Source organism: Atheta coriaria, unplaced genomic scaffold (assembly GCF_025399875.1).
Source record: "Atheta coriaria isolate IRGN ID8LTWV9N9 unplaced genomic scaffold, Caltech_Dcor_3.1 hic_scaffold_5_pilon, whole genome shotgun sequence".
Lineage (NCBI taxonomy): Eukaryota > Metazoa > Arthropoda > Insecta > Coleoptera > Staphylinidae > Dalotia > Dalotia coriaria.
Window position 1 is genome coordinate 6,793,902 of NW_027045447.1, and position 21,878 is coordinate 6,815,779.

At 37.0% G+C, this 21,878-nt stretch overlaps 3 protein-coding genes and 1 non-coding gene across 10 annotated transcripts; 2 read left to right on the forward strand and 2 right to left on the reverse strand.

The window, feature by feature from the left end:
* Positions 1-1,220: 1,220 nt before the first annotated feature.
* LOC135792711 (DNA ligase 1-like) lies at positions 1,221-10,737 on the reverse strand. Of its 2 annotated transcripts, none has more exons than XM_065303395.1 (4): positions 10,606-10,737; positions 2,137-4,146; positions 1,867-2,056; positions 1,221-1,769 (listed from the first exon to the last, which is right to left on the reverse strand). In XM_065303395.1, the coding sequence occupies exons 1-2, from the start codon at positions 10,634-10,636 to the stop codon at positions 2,507-2,509; spliced, it is 1,671 nt and encodes a 556-aa protein (XP_065159467.1). In that variant the 5' UTR covers positions 10,637-10,737; the 3' UTR covers positions 1,221-1,769; positions 1,867-2,056; positions 2,137-2,506. The 2 variants fall into 2 exon arrangements, with proteins under 2 accessions (XP_065159467.1, XP_065159466.1); XM_065303394.1 differs by lacking the exon at positions 10,606-10,737 and adding an exon at positions 4,859-5,409.
* On the reverse strand, positions 6,948-7,019 carry TRNAD-GUC (transfer RNA aspartic acid (anticodon GUC)). Its single transcript has one exon. It is a non-coding gene; the product is annotated as a tRNA-Asp (tRNA).
* Hipk (Homeodomain interacting protein kinase) lies at positions 8,562-19,402 on the forward strand. Of its 5 annotated transcripts, none has more exons than XM_065303388.1 (11): positions 8,562-9,031; positions 10,270-10,560; positions 10,621-10,756; positions 10,942-11,135; positions 11,202-11,432; positions 11,488-12,078; positions 12,130-12,426; positions 12,493-13,467; positions 13,521-14,047; positions 14,147-14,332; positions 14,460-14,682. In XM_065303388.1, exons 2-11 carry the CDS (start codon positions 10,273-10,275, stop codon positions 14,521-14,523), a joined length of 3,489 nt encoding a protein of 1,162 aa, XP_065159460.1. In that variant the 5' UTR covers positions 8,562-9,031; positions 10,270-10,272; the 3' UTR covers positions 14,524-14,682. The 5 variants fall into 5 exon arrangements, with proteins under 5 accessions (XP_065159460.1, XP_065159461.1, XP_065159457.1 ...); XM_065303385.1 differs by lacking the exon at positions 14,460-14,682 and adding an exon at positions 14,836-19,402 and having other exon boundaries at positions 8,563-9,031; XM_065303386.1 differs by lacking the exon at positions 14,460-14,682 and adding an exon at positions 14,836-19,402 and having other exon boundaries at positions 8,563-9,031; positions 11,488-12,075.
* Positions 19,403-19,843: 441 nt separating this feature from the next.
* Positions 19,844-21,822, forward strand: Nf-YA (nuclear factor Y-box A). 2 transcript variants are annotated; one of them, XM_065303396.1, is made up of 6 exons: positions 19,844-20,164; positions 20,393-20,740; positions 20,798-20,979; positions 21,078-21,248; positions 21,309-21,506; positions 21,562-21,822. In XM_065303396.1, the coding sequence occupies exons 2-6, from the start codon at positions 20,398-20,400 to the stop codon at positions 21,601-21,603; spliced, it is 936 nt and encodes a 311-aa protein (XP_065159468.1). In that variant the 5' UTR covers positions 19,844-20,164; positions 20,393-20,397; the 3' UTR covers positions 21,604-21,822. The 2 variants fall into 2 exon arrangements, with proteins under 2 accessions (XP_065159468.1, XP_065159469.1); XM_065303397.1 differs by having other exon boundaries at positions 20,798-20,961.
* The last annotated feature ends 56 nt before the right edge of the window (positions 21,823-21,878 follow it).

Genomic DNA, 21,878 nt, shown 5'->3' on the forward strand with positions numbered 1-21,878 from the left:
TGTGTTATCGTGCTTGTGGGAATGTGTAGTTTGTTAAGTGGTTTAAAAATTGTGTCGTGTATTGAGTGTGTCTGTTCGTTTAGCAATTGGTGTTTGATTTTGTGTTTGTATATCTGTATGTGTTCTTTAATGTTTAAAAATTTATCTGTGGATGATTTTATCAGATATACAAACTCAAAATTGCTAAACGAACAGACACACTCAATACACGACACAATTTTTAAACCACTTAACAATAAATAAATGAATTGTTTTATTCATTCTCTTAAAATTTTACTAATATTGACATATACAGTTCCATTAAATTAAACACATTAAAGAAAAAAGTCCATGTGACCGACGCGTTCGTTTCGGTGTTTGATTGTGAACGTCATAATGAGCGCACATTATGCTGCACGGTGTGTGATTCCATGAGAAACCGGATCAACATTTACATAACACTGGCGCAAGTGCAATATCGGCTCACTACACATCGTGGGTAAATTTTCGGACACCTTTTTTTGAGTGTTTTTACTCTGTGTCCAAAGTTTGGGAGCGATTAGTTTTCATCAAAACAAGTTAACTTCATTTGCGGTTTCAACACGACGTATATTCTTCAAGTTTTGTGCAGCGTATTGCCATCTGTCGGAAATCTTGAGAACTATTCATGCTGCAAATGTGTTAAATTTAGGTTTTTTCTATCAAACCACGCACAACAGTATTATTTTGTTAGTTTATTTTTTAATGTTGCTAATTTTAGCAATAGCAAAGCAAAACTTTTATAAAACAAGACATTTTTAGGTCAAATATTAATATATACCAAGAACCAAGTTAATTTGGTTGCATATTAGCTGTTATTTGGTGTTAGATAATAAAAAGAACTTTTTTTACGTATTATTGATTGAAATTAAGTTAGAAATTAAGTTTTGAGCAATTTTCACCACCCGCATTTCTGGCACACGTGGGCCACACGCATGTGCGCATCTATGAGTACATAATGATAGGTGTCACGTGTGCCATCACATTGATGAGCGATATTAACTACATATAATTTGCACCTGGGCACGCACCACATTTCAATTTCTGTCACTACATACACTACATGCGAGCAATCATTGATTATCATGTACACATTCATCCCCTGCTTGAAATAATTAATGGTAAATGATACCATGTCCCCCAAAAAATGCGCAATACAAACATTAACATCAAAAGAGCTAAAATTCAATTGTAAATTTTATTAAGAAAGCCTACCAGTCGTATATAAAATGCATCTGCTAATAATCTATAATATTTTACATAGGTACTAATGGTAACTTACAATATAATTATAATTATCAAGTATTTATTGCTTCAATTTGGTCTTTTCTGATTTTAATTTGTGCTTTTAGAATTAAATCAATCAAATAGATATTAATTATTTAATTTGTAACAAAATGGCACTACTATTTGGCAAACTTCACTTTGTATCTTCATTTGTATCACTAATATTTAACATATAGGATGTATTTATTTATCTAATGAAACTTTGAAAATTCTTGCTTGACTACGTAGTTTTTTGTAACTGTAAATTGATACTGAAATAATAACGATAAAAAGACACAATCCACCAGATGCAATTTGTATCGCCATTGCATTATCAACACTAAGTAATGATATAGTTGCGTAATCATCTTTCTTGCGATATAATTTAACGTTTAGATGTGTTAACGTCACTGTGGTATTCTTCGACAAGTTGATGGTCATTGGTTCGGTGAGGTATCTTTCCAATTGTGTTGCAAGGAAGTTTTCTACAAATAAAAAACACGTTTTAGACATTTTTCTCGTTATTTTAAATTTATGCAAATAATAAAGTTATTATTTGCAATTTTAAAATTAAAAACTTACCTTTCTTAGTTTTATAAAAGACTTCTTCAATATAACTCTCTTCTTCATCCCCAATAAAAGTAAAACTCAACGTAGAATTCATTGTATTCATCTCTTTTCCTTCGTTTCTCCACGTGAAGTTCAAATATGCACCAAAAGACGTACACTCGCCGAAAACCCTAGCAGTCTTCGGTACCCATTGAGTGAAATCCTGATAAAACACATAAAGTCATAAAATAACAATAAATATTTTTCTTCTTCATGCTTATCAGATATACGAGTAGTACTTACGTTGGTTGTAATCTTGATTGACAAGCCGGAAGCATTCAGGCAAACGTTTCCATCCATGCGGTCCGTAATCAATGCCGACACTTTTGGGTCTCCGACCTTTTCCACAACTTCCTCTTCGGAGAACTGGTCAACGTCAACCGCAAGTTCAACATCATCCAGGGTGTTATCTTCTGAACTACTATGATCAGCAAGTATTTTTTTACGTTCTTTGTCAATATCATCAAATACTTCTTCATTGGAGGCTATTTCTGTTTTGTTTTCTTCAAGTAATTCATTGGAATCTTCATTATTGTCATTATTATTAGTGTCTTCCATTGAATTTGAATTGAGGGCATGTAAAAATTGGTCAATGGAGATTTTGGTTGGTTCTTCACTGGGAGTTGAAGATGTTAAATCGTTTTCTTTTGATTTCATGGATGATTTCATCAACTACTTCATTTACAATGTCGTAGGAATTGTGAGATTCTGTGGTTGAAGAAGGAATTTCATTTGTTTCAGTTGATTCAACGTTTGTTACTGGAATATTCTTTAAAGTGACATCTTCATCTTCTTTTTCATTATTTTCATTTATTTCTTCATCTTCTTCATTATTTTCATTTATTTCTTCTTCTTTTTCATCATTTTCATTTATTTTTTCTTCTGTGACTGTTGTTTCTGTTTCTGTTACAATTATAATTTCTTCTTGTGGCATTGTAGTTATTTCCATTTCTACTTCCGTTGTGGTACTTGGCGCATTTGTTGTTTCAATCATTGTAGTATAATGTCCTTCAGTTGTTATTTCAGACGAGATAACTTCAGTTGTGATAATAGGACTTTCAGTGGTAGTAATATTCTCTGTAGTTGTGATAAAAACACTTTCAGTGGTGGCAATATTCTCGGTTGTTACAGTTCTGTCATCAACAATATTAACAGTAATAGTTTCTTCTTCAATTTCATCACGTGATTCTGAAATTGTCGTAATAGAATCTTCTGAATTAATTTCATCAATGATTGTAATCATTACAGTAGTATCTTCTTCTTTTTCTGTTCCTTCTTTTACAATTTCTCTTTCTGTTGTTGTTGCTTGAGGAACAGTTTCTTCATCTTCAAATACCACTTCAGCAAATTCTACCATTTTAGCATTTTCTGTTGTAAATAATTCAGGTTGCATAAGTATTGTCGTTGTTTCTCCCTGTTCTTCTTCTTCTATTTCTTCTAGAATAATCCCAGGGGTAGCAGTCGTAGCAATTTCAAATTCAACAAATTCGGTTGTTCCATCTGTGGTTAATTCAGTTACAATACTTTGCGTTGTTTGATCATGACTTGAAGAAGCTTCCAATTTATTCAAGTTTTCTTCAATATCCTGTATAATTTCCTCTCTTTCTTCCTCTTCTTCTTTTTCTTCAGCTTGTACTCTATTTAATTTCTTCAAGTCATCTTCAATCTTTTCAATAGTATCTTTAATCTTTTCAGTAGAACTTTCCTCTTTAACATTCAATTCATTTTCCACCGGTGGTAAATCTTCACTTTCTTTCTGCACGTTTACAATTTCAGTAGTAGTTCCATTCCCATTTCCAGCCTCCTCGTCATCATAAATCTCATTAACTGTATAGTCATCCGTAGTCTGAGTATAGTCGTAATCTTCCGTAGTGGTTCCGCTGACAAATTCATTCGCTTGCTCCTTCAGCCAACTCTGAATAATTCCGAACCCTTTCATCTCATCCTTAACCACATCGATACTTTTTTTCAAAACATCGTTTATGCTTATGGAATATTCATGTGTGGGAGGCATCGTCGTCCATTCGCTACTCTGGTCTTCGTCACGTGTACTCGATAACTCTTCATTCTCATCAAGATCATTCGCCGCGTCGACTGCATCGTTCGTTTCAGTATTCGTTGAATTATTTTCTATTTCTGTTGAACTTAGGGTCGTATTTATATCTGTGTTCGTGGTTTCGGTAGTTTCTGACTTAAATAACTCATCCTGGTACTTCCTCGTCGCTGAATCGTCGGGTTCTTGACATTCGGCACCTGCGACATTCACCGAACACAAGTAAATAAATAAATAATTGAATTAACTACGACTTTGATAATTAACTAGACAAGTTAAATGACTTAATGATCTTTTTCAATGAAGCTTCAAGTATCGTTTGGATCATTTTGTATTGACTTTCAGTGCTTTCGTTTCGCTTTACGGCGTGTTTCTGGACGTTTCAAAAGGTTTTTACGGAATGGAACATATGGTAGTTTTATGACATCTATTCATTCATCTATTACGTGACGAAAGAGTCTTTTAAGTGCGCGCCATGAAGTGCTACATGTGCTGTTTACATAAACGTACAAACGTAACGAAATAAAATGCGAAGTTTTTATGCAAAGATGCGGACAAAGGCAATGCTGTTGAACTAATTCGAGGATTTGAAAATTTAAAATTTACACTCCCCATTGGGTTGGAGTCGATGGGCAATTAAAACCAGATGTTTCTTTTTCGTGACATCACGAATCACGACCCTACTGGAGGGCGTTTTTCTGAGATGTAAGAAAAATACTCAAAACTAACAGTTATTCTATGAACCATAGTTATTCCTACGTGACTTTGAATATAAATTGACTTTTGAGACAAATTTTTAGTAAAATATTAAATATTTTTGATAAAAATTATGAAAAAATCAATTTTTAAGTAAAATTTTAATTTTTACATTTTTATGTATTATTTAATTAATTAAACTATTTTAATACTTACATGTTAATAAAATTATAATCAACCCAAATAGAAGCCACTTTTTTATCATTTTGATAAATTTAAAATACACTTTCGGTAATATTTCTTAGTACACGAAGCGATTCAAACTATTCTAAGATCACCCTCGCACTTAATCGACGCTTCTTCCAAAACCGACTGAAACTAAGCTACTGAGCACTGAAACACAAAACTCGACTAGACTGGATTGCGCGCTTCTTCGCCGGCATCTGCGACGGACGACGCCGAAGTGAAGAATATTTACGCTGTCGGTGGTATCGCCGAAATCTACGACAAATGACCGCCCGTCTTGAAATCCTCAAAAATCTCCGCCGACGCAGACAGGGTCATAAAACTTGCAATACAAACACAAATAGCACTCGTTTAAGTCGACTCGACGACAGTAAACACACCAACAACCCTATTAGTGCCCAGAAGACTGTATATTGCCAATATAAAAGGTAATATTTAAAATGAATGTGTCTCTACGATAAGTCTCTGACTAGACGTAGACACGATTTGAACAAATATCGCGCTGCCGATGCAAATTGCGCGGCGTGGTTTGTTCCGCACCGACGTAATGTAAAACCTAATTAAAACTGCTGTTTGGTGCGAATTTTTGTTTGCGCAGACATTTACTAAGTGCGGATTTGTGGATTCTTATGCCAGCTTTTTTTCTAACGAGTTAATATTGCGTGATAGGGTTTCAGTAATTGAAGTTGCACGGATACAAAGTCAAAAGTTAAAAATCATACGATCATACGATGTGGATCATTAGAAGGGATTATTTTACAGTAATTATTCATTTGTTGAGTTAATTTATGGAAAATTACTAAGAATAAATTAGTATTGAAAGAAAAAAATCAAATTAAATAATTTTTTGCTTCTAAAACATCAAAAAAAAAAAAGAAGTTTTCAATTGGTATATATTTCAGTTAACAGAAAGTAATCCATTATTTCGTTAGCATATGATGAAATGCACTTCTCCCCCATGTTTTCTTCTCCACCCCTTTCATTGTTGATTTGAAAATGTCAATGCCAATATCAATCACGCAATATTATTAATTATTGTGGTTTTGTACCCCTGTGGTGATTTACCAAAGCCACAATAATTAGTGCTGCGCTGAAAACATTTGCAATTGACATGCAATTGAACGTGTGTCATGCCGTCAAAGAGTTAGAAGAACAATCGATGGCAGCTGAAATTCTAATACCTATACACGTGTACATTTCGATTGAAATTTCGAATCGGTTAGTTTTCAGCTGTCCGTATCACAAGCAAAATAATTGTAATAATAGTTTAGGTTTGCATTTGGTGCGTGCCGGTTGCTGCAGACGTAATATCAGCTTATTCAATGCGTGGAGGAATGCTTCAAAGGGGTAGAAATATATTTCTAAAATGTGATTGAAATTTATTTTTGTGTTTTAGTAGAAACGTTACGAATCTTATTGTAATTTATTATTGAAAGTGTTTTTAAAACTACTTAAATCTATTTTTAGAAGAAGATAATATTATTTTTGTTAATTTTTGAAAGTACGTAATAAATACAACTTATTAAAATTTTATAGATTAGCTTTTTTGTACGTAATGTACATTTAATATTTTAATATCGGTCTACGTATGTTGTTTCATATTAGAAATTGATAAATTCAAAATTCTACAGTTTGTTCACCTTTGCAGAGATAACGCACGGGAATTTGAAGGTTAGATGTTCAATATTATAAATGGCCACTGCCAATACAACGTGCATGACACGTTACTAGAAGGTGATTGTTATTAAGTGTTATTGTTAATACGAAAATATCGAACAACTGCATTGGTGAGCTATATCTTTACTACATTTCTTATTATTTGTATAAAAACAGCAAATTTTCTTTTATTTATTGTTTAAATTGTAAACATGCTGCGTTTAATAAATGTTAGGTTATGTTAACGTGCAGAACCTCAGTCAGCACGGTTCGTAGATGTGTTGCACGCACGCTCCATATGCCTTGCAGAAACGAAAACGGCAGGTAAACTATTGATCGCAACAACAAATATATATTGTTTATAAACAAAAGGACATTTTCATGTCCTTTAAAACAAAAAGTCCTCCCCGGCGGGGAATCGAACCCCGGTCTCCCGCGTGACAGGCGGGGATACTGACCACTATACTACCGAGGACTTGTAAGGACATCAAAATTTCATGGCTTTTCCCCCCAGTTTATCACAAACTGCGTGTATACATAGCATAGTAGTTCCTATTTTTAGAACTTATATCAGCCTGGGCAGTTATCAATCATGAGCTAAAGGCAATGTAATTAGAGCACGTACCAATATATAAACGAGGAAAATTTCTAAGTATTTAAAACTTGAGTTTGTTTTTTTGTTTAGTCTACGATATATGCATTTTATGATTCAAGTGTTACTTAACGTTAGAAGCTAAATTGAGTTTTCAATAACCTAATGCACACAATATACAATGTTTGCTTTCATTGGCTCATAAATAGAACAATACTTAATAACCAAGATAGAAAATAAATGTGTTGGCATAATTAATCTACAAAGAAAGCGCTATAATTATAACTATTTATATTTGAAATTTACTATTTACTATAGTACATGTTTCAATGATAAATGTGTGCGTGGCGTTCTAGTCCTCTTGTGCTACAGTCAATTAAAACAAGTTATGGTACATGACCTGACATCTAGCGGCAAGTATAAGGACTATTTATTCATGTTGAGTTCTTTATTGAAGAATATAATTTCTGAGCAAATTGTAACTTGTTATGCATAGATATAACTAATTTTACTTTAAAAATTAAACAAAACTCCAATAATTTTTTATGTGTGGTCTTTAAAATACTTTAAAAACATAAATAAATACGTAATTTTATACGAAGAAAGTTAAAATAATTAATGTTGCTGTATTTTCTCTTTCTAAACAAATATTCTAGATTCTAGTAATCGGGAATTCCACACTTTCCATAAGGTATATTTTCTTTACTAGTCCTGCATGACTCATCGTTACATCGTACTCTTAAAGTAGAGTAAATTCCGTAAAATCTACGCGCCCGCCTACCGCAATATTCATGCAATGTGACGCAACAGGAAATTCTCAGAAGCAACCCCTCGTGACCTCGTGGTGAATGAAAACAAAACAAAATCCAACTGCGTATAACACCAGCCCTGCTGCCGGTCGGCGGCATACGATGAGTCATCGTGCGCTACAGTCCTGCTTGCCTATCTGCACAGGCGCAAACATGGCAAGAATTCATTTTAAAAACGCTGCGCAAAGTTTTCATTCGTTTCATACGCACTTTCCGCCGTTCGACTTTACCACCTGCCTCACTCGATTGTTGACTGACACAATTTCCGCGCTACTTGTGAAATTTGCGCGATGCAGTCAATTACAAACGCGAACGTATAAAAAATTGTGAAAGTGCGTTCGTTTCAATCGGCTTACCATTGGTGCAAACCTGCGGACGCATTGTGAAAGAACAATTGTTATTGCATGTATCTGTACACTTACAAGATATACAAATAAATTTATTTGTTAGTTGGCAGTATTTGAAATATTCTTAGAAATTGTTGGTTAGCTTGAAAATCAATTTTTATTCCAAGGGTTCCAGACACTTTCAAACGCGATTGCGTCGGTAGCGTTCGTTTGGCCTCGCTTCGGATAGTTACGTGCAACTTCGGGCTACGCTTCGGAAATATGCTCGCAAAACCGACCAGTTGAGTTGGAAGAGTGCTTGCGTGAACACAATGAAACACATAACATAAATAATAAGAGGACAAACGACAAACGGCGGCGGCCGAAAATGTGCTAGCGCCGCGAAACGAACTTTAATCTATCCATATGGGATAGATCGGCCGCGTTGTAAATAGCCTGCAACAATAGTGTGCTAAAGTTCCATCTGTCCGGGAGCAGTGCCTCGCAGTAACGAAATGAGTTTGTGTGCGTGACTATGCATGTGTGCGGTGCGTTTGTGTTTAACTTAAAACGTAGATTGTAGAATTTCGAAGTTTATCGCTGCGCGATAGAAACGAAATAGATATATCGAAGTAAATAACTAAGCGGATGTATTAAAAGTGCGTGCGAGGGGGCAAGATGGCTGGAAAATAAAAGTTCCACAACACACATATGTCACTATGATATTGGATTGGTTTCTGTGGATTGACGGCAAAGAAAGGTACAATTTTATTGTTTCAAATGTTTATTAGTGATTTTCGTCGCTTGCTTGCGTTTTAGTACGAAATATTTTGGTTTTAATGTCGTCATGGCCGACATATTTTGCTCACAAGTGTTTTCCATATAAAACGGCCATGCGCTGTTGCCATTCACGAATGCTTCGCTGTGCAACGCATTGGTATTGTCTCAACGTAAATGTAAATCGTAAACTAAATAAATAAACTCGGCATGATCAGCGTTTATATATTTTTTATAATTATGTTCAATGTCAATAATGATAACATGGAGGCAGCAGCATGTTTTGCCAATGTGGCGACACAGAAAAGCACGATATTTCGATAAAAGTAGATATCGCGCGTCTCAACCTGTGCAATTTAACTTGCGCGTAGTTTTAAAAATGTTGTAAGCAATACGTGGCCTCGTCTCTTCGGAAATCGGTATTATTACAATATAATGTTTGTTGACGTGTTACCTCATTGCGCGTTATATCGGAGCCGGTCTTTTTTTAGTTCAATGCCCGCCTCCACCTCCTCGCTAACCACTTACTGGTACGGCTTTACATAACGATTCGAGCGAACCGTTGCAAACAGTGCGAATAGTGGGCCTGCGCCCGCCGGGCCCCAAACTTTTGACTCTTCAGCGCGCGCGGACATTGAAATGCCGACGCAGGTACAATTCTTTATATTCGGAGACATGTTACAAGTACGAAGGTCGCGGGCATGCATTCGTATTGACACCACTCACGAATAAGAAATTGCTGTATACAAAGGAGGTCAATATATAAATCAGCGACATTTCCAACACAGCGCGTCTGCGAAGGCAAAACAATATTGTTACAACCTTGTTTCCACTAGACACTTTTACGCGTGTTTTATTGTTGCTATGCGCGCGGCAGGTAATTGCAAGATCCGAGAAAAAGTCGACTCCGAGGGTCTTAACGTGGTTGGCACGCTGCGCGCATGGCCCCCAGACAATTTACTACCTGTAACTAGTATACGAGCACATGGCGAGATTGGCATTGATTCTGCGATTATTTATTCTGATGACCCCGTTCTAAGCCGAGGCAGACGAATCTTATTATTGCAGCAACAAATCAAAGATCTTGTATTTCTCTAGCTGGGCCAGAAATAGAACACAATTTATTTCTGGTGCGCTTATTAATAGCAATATGCAATACCCCGAAGCACCGAAATAGCGTAAAATATAATTTGTTATCAACTCGTATAATTGTTGTTGCAGGGAATGCATGACATGTTCATCCAATCTCAACAGTTGGTCGCAAACAACGTCATTAGCAGTGGTGCACTGGGACAGTCTACGCACGGTAGCAAAAAGCGCAAAACCGAACAGTACAACGACGAACAACTTGTGCCCCAAAACACAACATCAGCATCATCCTACTCGTTAGTGAATAATGCAAGTCCGCGTTGCTACCAGCAGCAAGTGCGAACACAACAACAACAACACCACCAACGCGCAACTACCATCAAAGTCGTAGATAATTCTTCGTATCAACGCTGCGGGCAGAAGGTATAGATTCCCGTTTTTTGACGCCGGGACACTAGTGTTAATTACCTGTGACGGTTATAGCGCAAAGCTTGGTCATCCGAAGGAGGGAATGCGGATGGTGGGGAGCAAATTAAACTGGGAAGCAACACAACCATCACGACGGCTCACAGCAAGGTCAACGCGGCCCCGGGGGCCAACCCCCAGCCGCAAGGTAAGCGTAAGTTGCACTCAATTTTTCTTTTCTTTTCAACAATTCATACAACTACAAAATATATTCAACTACAACTTTGTAAATATATACAACTTTGAAATATGAAATTGACACAAATTGTTTTTATGTCAAGTGAAAGTCGATTGTGAATGATGTGGATAAACAGCGCATATCTTAAATGTCTGATACAGGGTCGGGGAGCGGCGCCGATGGGGATTATCAGCTGGTACAACATGAAGTGCTCTACTCCATGACCAACCAGTATGAAGTCCTGGAATTTCTCGGCCGTGGTACCTTCGGACAGGTAGTCAAATGTTGGAAGAAGGGCACAAATGAAATTGTCGCCATCAAGATCCTTAAGAATCATCCTTCGTATGCCAGACAGGTAAATTAAGAGTAAATCTTTTATGATTCGCGGTATTTTACGATTTTTTTTTTGCGATGATTACAGGGTCAAATTGAAGTTAGCATACTGTCAAGACTGAGCCAGGAGAATGCGGACGAATTTAACTTTGTGCGCGCGTACGAATGCTTCCAGCACAAGAACCACACGTGTTTGGTGTTTGAGATGCTGGAGCAGAATCTGTACGACTTTCTCAAACAGAACAAGTTCAGCCCGTTGCCGCTAAAATTCATACGACCGATCCTCCAACAAGTGCTCACCGCGTTGCTGAAACTAAAGGTATTGTTGTCATTTCTACAAAAATATTCCCGATATTTACTTTTTTCTTCTATAGCAACTCGGATTGATACATGCCGACTTGAAACCAGAAAACATCATGTTGGTTGATCCGGTGCGGCAACCGTATAGAGTGAAAGTCATCGACTTTGGCAGCGCCAGTCACGTCAGCAAGGCAGTGTGCAACACCTACTTGCAATCGCGCTACTATCGTGCGCCCGAGATTATCTTGGGACTGCCGTTCTGCGAAGCGATCGACATGTGGTCTTTGGGATGCGTGGTCGCTGAGTTATTCCTCGGCTGGCCGCTGTATCCTGGCTCTTCGGAGTATGATCAAATTCGCTACATCAGTCAAACGCAGGGTTTGCCAACGGAACACATGCTGAACAACGCATCGAAGACGACCAAGTTTTTCTACCGCGATATGGAGAGCACGTATCCATTCTGGAGACTGAAAACGCCCGAGGAGCATGAGGCGGAGACGGGTATTAAAAGCAAAGAGGCTCGCAAGTACATATTCAACTGCCTGGATGATATCGGACAGGTGAATGTGCCGACTGACTTGGAGGGTGGGCAATTACTCGCGGAGAAGGCAGATCGTAAAGAATTTATCGATCTGCTGAAGCGTATGCTGACAATGGACCAGGTAGCAAAGATGGTGTGATTATTGCTAGATATTAATTGCTTTTTTTTGAAACAGGAACGAAGAACGACGCCGGGTGAAGCATTAAACCATCCGTTTGTGCGATTGTCGCATTTGGTTGATTATGCGCACTGTAATAACGTCAAGGCTAGCGTTCAAATGATGGAGGTGTGTCGACGTAATGATTTCAACGGGAGTACCACCAGCAGCCATCACCAAACTGCTCAACAGGCGCCTTCTTTGGTCGCGAACTTTGTTCCCAGCAGTAATGGCAACGTTACGTTTACAATTAACAATCAACTGACTAATCAAGTGCAACGGCTTGTTCGTGATCGATCAGGTTATGACAATTTGGTACGTAAATCAAATTCATTCTGCCTTGTGATGTTTTATTAATTTTTTAACTTATTAATATTACAGTATCAAATCTATAATGGGCGTACAGTGGGTAGACAGTACACGACAAGTAGCAGGGCTGATCCATTCCAACATCAATTAGTATCTAGTATACTATGCCCCGCTAGTTATCAGGGAATGGGTGGTTCACCAGCAAAGCATGTTACTGTGGTGCAACAACCACCGTTGCAGATTCAGCCACCTATTTTAAGTCAACCTGGCCAACAACAATATGTTCCTGTGAGTGTGGTCGAGCCGAGCGGGCGTCAAATGTTGCTTACGAATGCTGTGCAAACATCCTGGCCTACCAATCGGCAAATGGCGATTGTACCCAGCTGGCAACAGATTCCCACTCATCAAACGGCAATTCAGCAACCAATGCTATCGGAAGCCGATTGGACGCGGCCATTACTGGTTGAATCCTCTGCGATTTTGCAAGAACAGCGACCTGTGTTTCCTGTCGATGTCAGTGCAGATGTTTATAATCAAGCGATTGTTGAACATTCTGGATCCACCTGGACATCTAGCAAGCGTAGTTCTAAAAATCATCATATGTCCAGTGGGCACCACAGTCACCATCTTATGGTACCGTCCCATCATCGGTCGCAGCATGACAAAAAGGAACAAACACAATTAAGTCCCGTGAAGAAACGCGTCAAAGAAAGCACGCCGCCACATGACAACAGTTACCGCAATCGAAACAGCCACGTTTCGTCCCACAATTGGAACCACCAACAGGTGCAAACCAAACAGGAACCAAGCAGTACACGCCAGCATACGATTTTGATCAACGACACACCATCGCCGGCAGTATCGATAATCACTATATCCGACAGCGAGGACGATGAGGCTTCGAAAAAACCGGTTATCCAACAACAGCAGCAGCAGCAGCAACCGCAACAGCACCAAGCGCCCAATCCAGAAATAAACAGGAAAAACGTAATTAGTTGCGTCAGTGTTGGCGACAGTGATAATGAGGATCATAAAAGTCCGGCAAAGGTATGCTTCCATTTTTATATGTCACAGTCCATTCAACTTTGTTTGTATTTCAGATTCAACACTATCGACAGCAGGCGATTAAAAACGAACCGCAACAAAATCAACAGCAGCATATGGCTGCTGGTGGTTCTCACAGTAATTATGGCGGTTCGAGGAAAACGCGTCTCTTGGCCAAAGCTCAATCCGAATGCATGCTGAATTTACCCACTAAACAAGAACCGGGTACTGATTACCAACGCGGCGATTATCAGAACTGCACTTCAGCGTGCAAGGAACCGCAGCCGTACTACGTCAACTCGACTGCGGCCGGCCATACGCAAGACCAGCAACAGCTTGTTTATTCCTCCTGTGATAAACGAGTTTCCTGGGCGGCACCCGCTGCGCATGTACCGACCTCCCACGGCAGCAGTCGACGCCATTCTGCTGTACCTGTTGTAAATCTTCGGGAATACAACATGCATAAAGAGTATGTTCAACCACCAGCGGCGCACTCCACCCGGGATCTTACAATACCAAGGGATCAACATCTTCTCGCGCCGAGCAAGAGTTGGGCCCCACAAACCTTACATCAAGGTTATAGGTATGTAGTAAATTATTTTTATTAAGTTTGTGTAGTGTAGACGATTAGTAGAGTAGCTGGGGATGGATTTGTGCATGTTGTAAAACGAATGGTTTGTAGACATACGAACGCTCACTTGTCGCCACAACCGTTGGCTGGGGCGCCGAGGCTGTCCCCGCAGCATCCTTTGGCCGCTACCGGACAGCCGTTGTACCACCAGACTGAGCTCTATCGGCGGCCGGCGGTCTACGTCACTACGACGCAGCCAGCGTATCTGCCCGCCAGTCATCAGGTGGCTCCAGCGGGGTGAGTACTTTGATTCATCCGAATGGTTATTTGGGCAATTAGAATGCTTGATTCCTAACCAAAAAAAAAACCGCTCTAACATCTTGTATCATCTTCATTTGTTCTAAACTAAAGGGGTCTTTTGCAGTTTCTTAACGAGAAAACGCAAGTTATCCGCTGCCGAGGTGTCAGATTTTTTCGAGAATCTCTAATACACACATACACGTATATAATTATTATACAAACAAACATTTCAACTTAATCATTATTTAATTAAATAGTTTAATATATAAATATAAAATACGAATTGCGAATGATTATTGTTCAACTATGATGGGTAGAAATATATAAAAATCTAATCTAAGCATAAACTTCATTGGCATATCTTACTCTCTTCTCGTTTGCATCATCAATCACCAGGTGGGACGTGCTTATCAATCCTAACATAAATGCTTGTGTGCACGCCAGCTGAATATGTCGCGCAAATTGTGTTTACTGAGTTGTGTCTGATGATATCGTTGCAGTCGGCAGTTACCGCCGCCGGCCCATCATGCCAGTGCCCGGCCCGTGCTGGCGAGTCATCCGAGCCATCCGTTGCCGGCGCATCTGCAGTTCCCATCTCACGCACAAGTCGCCGCCTCCTATGGATTTGCGCCGCTCAGTCCGGCCAAGGGGCACCAGTACCAAACGAGTCTATGGTTTGCCGAATAAGTTGTGTGTGTGCGTTTTATTTTTAATATGCAGATAAGTATCTGAACTGATTTTAAGTTTTCATCGCGAACGAAAGCGAGAAACAAGCGTTATTTTAATACTGCCTAAAATTAAGCTTACACGAAAAGAAATTTGATGAGAATTATGTTGATATGCTTCGGTAGTTGTTTATTGCATACATTTCACGCAGGCATTAATTTTTATTTTAGATTAGATTAGTTTTAGTTTTTTAGATGAAGCTTTTATTTTCAACCTTTTAACAACAAACTAATGGTGAACATAGGAATATAATTGAATATTTTATTGATGTGCCTCTGTATATTATATATGATATATGAATGTATAGATTATACATTAATAATGATACGAAAAATTCGTCGCACCGCAGAGCGACCACTTTGCTTCCGTGCTCTGTAGTGAGAACTTCATTGTACTCGTACATTGTTTGTTGTTTCGAGCGTCGGATTCGTTTTAGATGTGATATTTAACTACAAAAAAGCAGATGCAGAAAAATTATTAATTGTTACTATTATTCTTAGCTCATGTACATAGAAATCAACTAGCGAATAGCTGCAACAATTTTTAGTTTTATTCACTCTTAGGTTATTTTAATTGATTATCTCGCGCGTTTAATTTACGTTTTTTAAAAGTAATTTTATTTAATTGCCTATGCAATGTAAAGGTTCAGTTTGTTTCGTTTGTATTCGTAAGTAATTTTTAAATCAAAAATAGCAAATAGCCAATCTTAGAATCTTCTCTGAAATAATTTCATTTGAGTATTGTACATACAGTTTGAAAATCTAACAATCTGAGACAGTAGATTTGAGGCATATATTTATACTGGATAATTACATATATATGAATATATATATATTTATGGTACACATAAATACATGATATTACACACGTGAATAACTCACATGTAAAATAAAGTATCACTGATTTGATATATGAGATAAAAATATAAATATTTTTGGATCGTGTAGTAATAACTTACAATTAGTCATACAAATAATATTCGGGGATTTAGATTAAATGAATTCTAGAGCTTTTATTATATTATGAACTGCGAATATTCCCATAGTATACAATTCCCACACACACTTTTAGCATAACACAAGGTGTGGGGATATTCAACGTTATCATTATAAAAAGAATTTCGCATTATTGAGTGACTACAAACACTTGGTTTTCTTCAAAGTAGATTAACGGTTGATTAAAAGACAAAAATAGTGGCAAATTTTGTGGCAATAAACGTATATATCTATACTGTATGAATTGTATCGTTCATAGTTGAATTATCAAATATTTTTATACACATTTTCACAAATTTTCTCCCTCTCAGCGCGCCTAGTCACTCACGCAACTATAATATTACAATTTTCATAAGATTAGCGATGTGAACGTTTTCAATTGATGTGCCGATGCTGTCCAAAACTAAACACTATTTGTAACTATTGTCTATCTTGTCATTTTAGGGTTCTCTGATATGCCCGCATTGATGTTAACGCGTGTTTACAAATTATTCAAATATTCCCATTTGATATCGATCAACTTTTGCAAAATATTGAAAAATATTAAATGTGTCTAGGGTAGTGTTTCTGGTAATAGTTCTGATATTCTAAAACCACGTAACTTATACATTCAGGGTGTTAAGGGCTTGTTACAAAAACGATAAAACAACATGATCTTATTTTGGACAAAAATTGCTACACTTGAGATTTCGTTCATCCGTAATGAACCAACCAGCCTTAACAAAGAACAATATATTCTTCACACATGTTGAGCTAGCTAGAAATGTTTTAATGTGTATATCATTATGTACGCGACATAAATAGGGCCAACGTAGATAGTGTTTTGTTAAACCTAGGTAGCGAGAAGAGAGAATTATTACTAAACTAAACGATGAATGTATTTATTATAACACATTAACGTTTTTGCCTTAAACGTAGTAAATTGATACAATGAATAATCGTACTTAGTGATCAAGTCATCGTTTTAATTGTATAATAATGATAATAATCTTAGGGGCTCGTATTAGATAGGAGGGTAGTGGTGTTTGTTTTTAGTAGAGCGCCGGAACACGCTTTGTTTGTCATCGTTAGAAATATATCTTAACGACATTGAAAACACACAACGAAGAACACATGTTGAACGCTGTTTCTGTACATTGAAGATGCTGCAAATCAGCAACATTCTAAGACTGGCCTAAAACAATTATTAAAATATCGTACATACGCACTAGACACTATAGTATAAGTATATACCTATGCTTCGCTACTGTACAATCCAAATATATAAAGTTACATTTTTAACATATCCGTAATCACTCGGGTAACGCAAAAATATCACATGCAAATGAATACAACCAGTACAATATCTACTGTGAATGATACACAACCTATTCTAATCCATTCGATCTCTTTTTAGTAGAAATTGATGATAACCGCGCACTAGATATTTAGATTTCTATATTTCGTTGATCATGATTAATAAGTTGGTTTTGCCAAATTGCACAATAGTGAATCGGCGCTCTTTCTAGATGTTTGTATTCAAATTTTAACACAGAAACAAGTGTAAAGAAAGAATTTGTACACACAAAGACTGGTGTAGTTCATGTCAATACATAAACTTAGCTATGTTGTAAGAAACGTTAGATAATAATTAATGAAAATACATATTACAATGAGTAGGAGATACGTGTAGATGTAGCGACAAACTATTAACAATATAAAGCTCGCTCTTAAAATGGGATTATTATATTTATATACTAAATTACAACATATGAGATAAATTGTGTTTATAGGGTATATGCATATATAAAAAACAGTTAGATGTAATTGGTGATTGTTTACTTTTGAAGTCTTAGAAGGAATTATAAACTAGTTGTAATACTAGTAAAACTGTCAAATGAACATAATAAGCGTAATCTTTAGTTGTAATATTATATTTATTACTTTTGTTCTGAATTTGTTAATCAAGTACTACGTAACTTAAGTTTTTAATCATTGCATCTTAACATCAGGAATGTGTCTTTGTTAAATGTGAACCTGGAGGCGATTTTAAGCTGTAGAATTGATGTGGTGTGCAATTTCAACTTCTAATCCAGTTTAATGTCATTAACTACTATTTTTGTTAAATCTAATAATTGTATATACATATTGTATGGATAACGTGTAGATATACTGTAGAACTTGCGCATCAAGCATACACTGACATTTCTTTGACAATTATATATTGAATGATGGTACAAAACAGGAAATTTCAAATTTCACACTGCAGCCTGTATATTCTGTGTGTAGTCGAGGGCAAAAACATAAAAAACAAACAAAAAATTGAAGAAATGGCAAACGAATGTGATAACAATATTAAAATTTCATATTAAACCTATATATACCAAACATTAAGTAATTAATTAAAGAAATTCTTCATTTTCACGCTCCTACTGGTTTGAATCTTTGTAATATATGTAATTATATTTATGTTAGGAGTTTGACGGAGTTTTCTATTAAGTCTGTAGTTGTAACAACACCAAGAGCTAATCATTTTGTGCACAAACTGATTCGAATGATTTGATACTGGTCCAAAAACTTAGTACTGACAATCTGTGCGAGAATTTGTCCGAAAACACGTTGAATATATTGCTTCCTGTTTATCCTAATACTACTCATAGCTGCAATACAATGCAAGCATATTAATATTAACTATTAGCAGGGTATAACTGAATTGTAGTCTATTGTTACTGTACTGTACAAGCAAACCTAGCGAAAGTCCAATGATTTATTTATGCGGTGGTCCTAAAATACAAATGTCTAATGCTGATAAACGGATGTAGAGATTTCATTCGGATGTAAGACGATGTGAATTTAAAATTAACCTGTTAAAGGAGTTGTACAGACTGCATTATATACCTGCCACGAAATATTATAAATTAAAATAACATAAGCGGATATTTAAAACTAGTTGGACCAAGGCATATTAATTACTGGTAGATTTGAAAACCGCAAAACTGAATTTAAAACAAATATCTCGGCCTCAATGTATAATTAGATCAATTTGCAATTGTTTAAACTAGGAAAACTTGTATTGTAATTGGTGCAATTTGCATGTAACATAAGATTTAATAAGGAGTATATATTATATAGATTTATATATAAATATATATATAAACAACAAAATGATATATGTAAGGCTTGCATATATGATACATATATATTTTAGCCATTTTCAAACACTTCAATTAATTGTTTCTCTTGTAATATTGTAATAACATCAAACTTTCAAAACTGTGTTGTTATATTTACAGAATATTGTAGTTTGTATCGACGCTAACTAATTTTGAGCAATGAGTTGTCTGAAATATACTTTTTTGCACTATAATTAGCGCAATTAGCAAATACCTTGAATATTCCAATGTTTTCTATTAAAATAAAGTCTGAATGTTTTTCTACTTGGATGTTTGACATTTCAAATTCAAATTTCCCGCGCTGTATACTTTTGAATTTAGGTAGCGGGGTTTTTGTTTTTGGGCGGTTGGTAACATCTGTGTTTATCTCACTTCTACGCATTAATAGTACTGCTACTGTGCGTTTTTTTGTGTTTTTTGTTTGTTTCCTTTGTTATCCAGAATACTTATCGATTTTTTAACCCTCGAACCCTACTAACTGAATTCACCATTAATATTTTCATAATTCATACCCAAATGACTGAACGCATTAATGAATTTGTTTATTCGTAATTGTAATGGAAAATAGACGACATCGAAACATGAATATCAACCCGTATGACATGAATATAACGCCATAAATGGCGCTTGAATCATTGCGAACAGAGCTGTTCGATTCGATAGGCTTTCGATCAAGTTTGGCTCTTCTCTTGGATTAGCCATGGATTAGAGGGCCTTCCTTCTCTACATTCGTAATTGGTCGCGCGTTTCCCGCGCCTAGCGTCGACAGGCTCGTCGGATCGGCACCACATCCACATCCACCGACCATCGACCGTTATCCGCGCGCAGCGGCACCGCATACGCCAGGGAGTGGAAGCGACACCACCAATACACAGCCAGACGTGTGCGCGCTGCGTTGCGACCATTGGTCTACAATTTGTCGACCAATCATTGGGAAACCGACGAAAATATCCCGAGTAAGTTCAAAAATTACATCTCGTCACATTGCTGCAATCATTCGCAATCACAGTCGGCCGTCTTTGTGTGGCGCTGAGATTTTTCTACGATTCTACACGTATTTCACTTCCCAAACGAAAATGGCGCACGCTGTCTGTACAAAGCGCTTGCAGCGTTCTATCATCTGGCATGATGCAATATGTGTTTTTGATAGAGCGCTTAAATCTAATGGTTTCATCAAATTTTAGCCAGAATGGAGCAACTCACGACCGCAGATGGACAAGTTGTTATGCAAGCAGTCACACCACAGCAGGTGCAAGTCATGCAAATGCAAGGTGGACAGATGATACAAGGAGCGAATGGGCAACAGATTATGGTCCATGGATTGCCTCAGAATGGACAGATTCAAGTTGCTCAAGGTGCTAATGGTCTGCAACAAATTCAAGTGCTCCCAGTGTCAAGCCTGCAAGGGCAAGGGCAAATTTTATTACAACAACCATCACAACAAGCACAAATTGTACAAACTGCCGATGGACAAACATTTATCTACCAACCAGTTGCATTAGATAATGGTATTCAACAGGCACAACCTACAGGTAAGATATATTGCCTACAACTAGTACTCCTTTACTAATTGAAACATTTAATTTAAGTTTTAAATATCAATGGAAACTTGGTGCAACTCCAAGCACCCCAGCCTACAGCATCAACTGCAACTGTCACTCAACAATCTCCAGTAGCAAGTCCAGCAACGCCCACGGTGGTTCAACATGTAGCAGGAGGACTTCCTGCGATGGCTAACGGCAACATAGTGATGGTGAGAAATTCCACCGACGTACGTACAAACACACACAAAACTTGCACAAGCACACAACTTGTTTTAAGGTTTGTTTTAATGTCCTTAAGGTTTAATTCACTTTAAATGTGTTATAGATGGTGCCGAGTACAAGCGCTGCAGCAGCTTCGCGTGTTCCAATTACCGGTAATGAAGTTCTGGAGGAAGAACCATTGTATGTAAATGCAAAACAGTATCGACGTATTCTCAAGCGACGGCAGGCGAGGGCAAAACTGGAGGCAGAAGGGAAAATTCCAAAGGAAAGACCTGTATGTTTAATCATAATTAATTGATTTAGTTTTGTTTGTTAACTGTTCATGCTTATATAGAAATATCTGCACGAATCGCGACATCGTCATGCAATGAACCGAATTCGCGGTGAAGGTGGCAGATTCCACTCTGGTAGTGTGAAGAAAATGAAGCGTGAGATGGAGGAACAAGAACGTCATCATCAGCAACAGCAACATCAACAACAGAATCAACAGCGATCGATTAATCCGTATTTAGCGGACGCTATAATTATTGAAGTAAGTTGATAGAGTGAACATTATAATAGCATAACATTAATCTTTATTCTTTCAGTCAGTAATGCCGGAATCGATAAAATCGGATCCAATGATGTAATGCGATTATTTGTAAATATTTTGTACATATTGATCATTTGTAAATATGCTAATATTAGGAGTGAAAATCTTCATGAAGGTGTTCTACAATACATACTATTAAACAATTTTTTTATAAAATTTAGGCTAGCCTTAGATGATCGCACAAGCATTAATAGTATTTTATTAACACGATAATATTGTGAAAATAAATAAACGTATTTATACTATTCCTCGGTAATATTTATGGAATTTTATTTTTCTTTGTCTAGAAAATAATTGCATCTCTTTGTTATA